General features: G+C 49.6%; 1 protein-coding gene across 1 annotated transcript; it reads left to right on the forward strand.

The window, feature by feature from the left end:
* The first annotated feature begins 293 nt into the window (after positions 1-293).
* LOC123167331 (uncharacterized) lies at positions 294-1,464 on the forward strand. The gene has a single exon (XM_044585179.1). It carries the CDS (start codon positions 496-498, stop codon positions 1,303-1,305), a length of 810 nt encoding a protein of 269 aa, XP_044441114.1. The 5' UTR covers positions 294-495; the 3' UTR covers positions 1,306-1,464.
* Positions 1,465-5,658: the final 4,194 nt, after the last annotated feature.

A 5,658-nucleotide genomic window follows, 5' to 3' on the forward strand; every position in this document is an offset into this window, starting at 1 on the left:
CATCTCGGTTAATGGTTTTGAATCTGTTGCGAAAAACTGGCTATGTGCTAAGAAATGCAAGCAACTGAATGTTGTGAGCTCTGCTGTCCTGTGGGGACTTTGGAATTTGGTGTGTGAAGGGGGAACGATGCTTCTCCTCCTGAGTCTGTCTTTTGTTTCTGTTGAGTCCTGGATTTGTAAGACTTTGTTACGCTGTGGTTTCTTTTTATATGAAATGGAGCGGGGGGGCGATCCCCTGTTTATTGAAAAAAGAAGATAAGAAAACAGCGGCAGGGGCAGGGGCCCGGCCCAGTGCGAGTCGAGTCCGTGTGGGTGTGGGTATGGGTGAAGGGGACCGATACGGACTGGATCCGGAGCTCGGTCGGCTCGGCTAGGGTTCCTTGTTTATATAGATCGGGACGGCACCGCCGCCTCCTCCAATCCAATCCAATCCCCAAACCAGCAGCAGCCCAGCGACCACCAGCATCCAAATCCAACCTCCATCGGGAGGAGGCCATGGCGGGTAGGGAGGAGGAGGAGGAGAGGTGGACGATGAGGCCGTGCACCGCCGTCAGGTCTACGATGGCCGGCGACCATGGTCCGGCGACGCGGGTTGTCTCCAAGTCCAAGAGGGGGAAGGCGGTGGCGCGGTCCAGCCGCAAGAAGGGTGAGCGGAGGCCCGAGTGTGCGGCGGCGGGAGCAGGAGATCGGGCGTTGCCGGATCCACACGGGAAGGCTGCGATGCCGACCAAGAAGGTTGTCGGCGCGGCGGCGGCAGCACAGGCTGGAGGCAAAGGGAAGCGTCCGCTCAAGAAAAGCGAGATCAGGACCATAATCGCGCTGAAGCCGGAGCCTTTCCCCGAAGACGACTACCTGGACGGCATGGCCAAGTACTACCCGCCGGAGTGGCTCGAGCAGAAGAAGAGGGAGCACGCACAAGACGCCGCGTATTTCGGGAAGATTGACGCCGACTACGAGGACTTCCGGAAGAAGGTGATCGACGGGGTCAAGGAGAAGGGCTACTTCGAGGTCGACGAGGGCTACATGGAGAAGAAGCCCGATCAACACCCAAAGCCACAACTGCAGAAGGTCGATTTAAGTGAACTCATGCGCTTTGCTGCTACCCCTGAAGAAGAGTTGCGGCGGCGAGGTGGTAATGGTTATCATGAGTACTCTACTGATGAAGAGGATGATGCTGTTCTGGCTCATGTGCGTGATGAAGACGATGATGATGACTTTCTGAGTGATTCTTCTGTGAGCGATGAGGAGAATGCTCAAACCGAGGGAGCGGATGTTCACAAGGTTGCTGCTATTGTGGCCAGCTGAAGGCATTTGGTCCATCTCTATCTGTCTTCATCTAACTAGTAGTATATGTTTACTTACTGGCAGATGTCTCTTTGCTGGATCCGTCTGTGTTAAATGTACCCCTGTTGTGTCTTGTTTCGAACACCGACTATATAATTTACAATGTGGTTGTCGCTTCAAGCCTGCTCTTGTGGCTGATTATTGTTGGTTGAGCAAAGTTTTAAATTGGTGATGTTAAATTCTCCTTTTCCTTGATATTAGCTAATGTGACACTTCTATATCTAGATGGTATCATTCTTTCAACAATTTCACACCGGTTTAAAGTAACCCCTCTGATCCATACTAAAGCCTGCTCTTGTGGCTGATTATTATCAGCCAAGCTAGTTGGCAGATTTTTGTCACAGATCATATTTCTGTCCATCAAGGGTTTCAGCGTAATCTGTTGCTCTGTTTTGCACTGTTTCTGTTTTGAAACCACATGCCCCAACAAAGTTTTTGTATTTGAGCACCGTGGTGTCCTCTTTGTCTCTACTATTTACATGGACATTACAAAGCGAGTATGATGTAACTGTTGAGTAAAGAGCTTGCTGAAGCTACATGTCTTGAGGCCTGTAGCCGACATCTTGCCGTGCCATCTTGTGTCCATGTATACAGAGATACAGAGATGTATTGAAAACAAGAATTTTTTATATGCCTATGTTCTATTTGTAGTAGGAGTAAAATAAGGATTTGGCTGTGGAGAGATGGTCGAATGGTTGATGCCTGCATTGGGTTCAAAACCAAGCCGTCTCTGTTTGTTGACTGTCATAGTAGATTTTGTACTCTTGGTGAGGCTAAATAAACTGATGCTATAGCACTCCTGTGTTGGTGAGGCTAAATAAACTTATGCTATAGCACTCCTGTGTTTGTGTGATTTGCCAGGATGGAGGTTTACCTAGAAAGCCTGGAGATTTTGCTCATTATACGCTGCCAAATGCTGGCCATTTTGGTATTCACGTGCGGCTTTTTGTAGCATTTCGATTTATTATTTCCCTCTATACAAGCATTGACACAATACTATTAGTAATTGATCGTTTCTGTATGAGTAGATATTCCAACACGATACTATTAGTAACTGATTGATTTCTGAGGTTATTTGATTCACTTGCAAAGTACCTTTCCTGGATCGGTGGCGTGATCCGTCATAAGCTTCACTCCATCATTCTAGCATTAGATCATCGCCTACTCACCTGGATTGCCAGAGTTCAGGTCACTCCTCATGGATCCTGTGCCTGGCTGCCTCCCATTAGTTTTTTCTATTCTCAAGGTTCCGCATTTGTCAAAAATTATAATGCCACAACATTTTCTCTGTGGAACCTGTCAGTCTGTGTAAGTTCACAATTGTTCTAGAGCACTCGAAGGTACACGCATTCAATCTGGATTTGTTATAGGGTTCTGCACATGAATTGTTTCTATTCTATGATATATGATATCTTATGTTATTTATGCTGACTTGTGATTAAAATCTCTTTTTCCTTGATCTTAACCATTGTGATACTTCTATACCTAGATGGTGTCATTCTTTCAACAAATGTACACCAGTTAAAATAGAGGAATTAAATTTTTGGCACCAAGCAAAGAAATGCATGCCAAGAGTTCTTTTCCCCTTCAGCAACACTCATCTGCCTGCTTGTTCTTTCCAGCGAAGATGCAACACTATATCCATCTACCTGCTTTTTCTTTCCAGCAAAGATGCACTGGTAAGAAAACAATTTATCCTGTTTATCCACCTGGTTAGTTACAAGTATATTAAACTTTGCCCCACCTATTTGTGCATGCCAACTTTGGGCAATCTATATTCTGAGTTTGTATAAGTGAAGACCTTTCGAAGCCTATTCAGGATAAATACATTAGAAATATTTACTTGGCGATATAAAAAGCATCAACAGTATGCCCACATTGGGTTCAAAACCCTAGTCGTCTCTATTTGTTGACTGTTATAGTAGATCTTATAATCTATGTGGTGCTAAACTGATGCAATAGCAGCATGATTTTGCCAGGATGGAGGTTTACCTAGGAAAGCCTGGAGATTTGGCTCATTACGCTGCCAAATGCAGACCATTTTGGTACTCATGTGTGGTGTTAGAAATGCCAATTTGGTTATGTTAGAGGACGTGATGGGCCTAGGCTGGCGGTATAGCCCGTTAGTCTTAGGGTTAATTAGAGATAAGGGTCGCTTGCTTAGGGGTCAAGTAAACCTCTCTATATAAGGGGAGGAGTTGTATCCTAGCTTCGGTTCGATCATGTCTTCACCGCCGGCCCACCCATCTCTTGCACTGCTGGGATCCTCCGTCGCGCCCGCCCCCGTCGTCCTCACCCCGGAGGAGGTGTCTGGGACGCTGCGGGACCTAACCCAGGCGGTCCAGGAGATCCGCCTGTTCTTGCCCGGGTCCTACGGGCCGCACCCGGCTGCGCCGCCGTGGCAGCCGCTGCACCAGGCGGCCTTCGCCGCGCTTGCGGGCCGCTGCAGCTGCCATCCACCGCCCTTCCCTGGCTGTAGTGGCAGCCTCCGCCGCAGCAGCCGCTGCCGCTGCCCCAGGGCGTCCCCGCCGCGCTCGCCGGGCCGCTGCAGTTGCCATCCACCACCACCACAGCCCCGCCCTGGCTACAGTGGCGCCCGCGCTCCTGGCAGCCTCTGCCGCGCCCGGCGCTCTGCTGCAGCAGCCACCGCCGGTCAGCTCCGGCCCTGCATCAACCGCGCCGGCGGGAGTCCCGATCCACCAGATCAAGTTCCCGCCGTCGCCATTACCGCTTCCCTAGGGCGTCCCTATCCAGCAGATCAAGTTCCTGCCGTCGCCGTCACCGCTTCCGACCTGGATCACTACCCGCCACGTGTCGGCGGCGGTGAGGCTGCAGGCTGCTGCGCGCGGCTTCCTAGCGCGTCGGCGTGTGCGGGAGATGCGTGGTTTGCAGCTGCCGCTCCTCCCAGTTGCGCTTCGCTGCGCAAAGGACCCCTCGATCTCGTCCGCTGCGTCGGGGATCTTGGGCATGATGTTTTCCCCACGGACAGCAACCTCAAAGTCTGCGACATCGGCGGTTGGGGGGTGCACCCCTCCTCGCCATTCTCCATCGACAGCCCTCCACTCTTCTCCGTGCGGTGCAGACCAACAGTCGTCTGGCGAGGAGAAGACATTGTGTCACCGACAGGAGCGCACCTCGTAGCACCACTGCATTCCACCGCCGGCCGCCGCGAGGGCATCTTTGCTGGTCGCGCTTGCGATCACTTCCAGGTGGCCATACACATGCACTCCTTTTGTCCAGATGGTGTCCATGGGATCCAGGTGGCTGTACACGTGCACGTTCAACGTGCGGATGGTGTCCACTTTATGTTCAGGGGTCCAAAGTAAAGCGTCCCAGTCCATTTCAGGTTGAGAGTAATAAAACAAGTCAAGATGTAAAAGGCTTGTTTTTAGGTGTTAGGTTTGTGTTGCGTCGAGTCATAGTTATAAGTTGGTTAGGTTGCAGCTCGAGGACAAGCTGCATGTCCAGGTGGGGTGTAGTGTTAGAGTACGTAATGGGCCTAATGGGCCTGGGCTGGCGGTATAGCCCGTTAGTCTTAGGGTTAATTAGAGATCAGGGTCGCTTGCTTAGGGGTCAAGTAAACCTCTCTATATAAGGGAAGGAGCTGTATCAATCTAATTAAGCAAGAATTAAGAAGAAAATCCCTTCCCTCTTGCCCGGCCGTAGGCAAAATGCCCCCCGGCCGGCCCTCTCACGCCCTCCTTTTAGCAGCGCCATAACAGGTTACTTCTTTATCTTCAGATTAGCGGCTTTCTGTAGCATTTTGATTAATTATTTCCCTCTATACAAGCATCGACAGGGTACTATTAGTAATTGATTGATTTCTATATGAGTGGACATTCCAACACGATACTAGTAGTAACTGATTGATTTCTGAGGCTATTTGATTAACTTGAAATATGCCTTTCCTGGATCGGCAGCATGATCAGTCATAAGCTTCACTCCAGCATCTAGCACTAGATCATTGCCTACTAGTAAATGATTGATTCTGAGGCTATTTGATTAATTTGAAATATACCTTTCCTGGATCGGCAGCGTGATCGGTCATAAGCTTCACTCCAGCATCTAGTATTAGATCATTGCCTACGCACCTGGATAGCCAGCATGCTGTTCAGGTTAGGCGTCATCCCTCATGGATCCTCTGCCTGGTTGCCTCCCCTTTGGGTTTTTTTATTCTCGAGATTCCACCTTTGTCAAAATAATGCCACAACATTTTCTCTGTTAAATGTATCCTGTTATGTCATGTACCACATGTTTGGAACATCAACTATAATTTACAGTTATGTTTTCCTGTTGCAGTGTGGTTGCTCCTGG

Source organism: Triticum aestivum, chromosome 7D (assembly GCF_018294505.1).
Source record: "Triticum aestivum cultivar Chinese Spring chromosome 7D, IWGSC CS RefSeq v2.1, whole genome shotgun sequence".
NCBI lineage: Eukaryota > Viridiplantae > Streptophyta > Magnoliopsida > Poales > Poaceae > Triticum > Triticum aestivum.

Bases quoted from the DNA above. Each gene is read 5' to 3' on its own strand.
- LOC123167331 (XM_044585179.1), top strand. From the start codon at position 496: ATGGCGGGTAGGGAGGAGGAGGAGGAGAGGTGGACGATGAGGCCGTGC.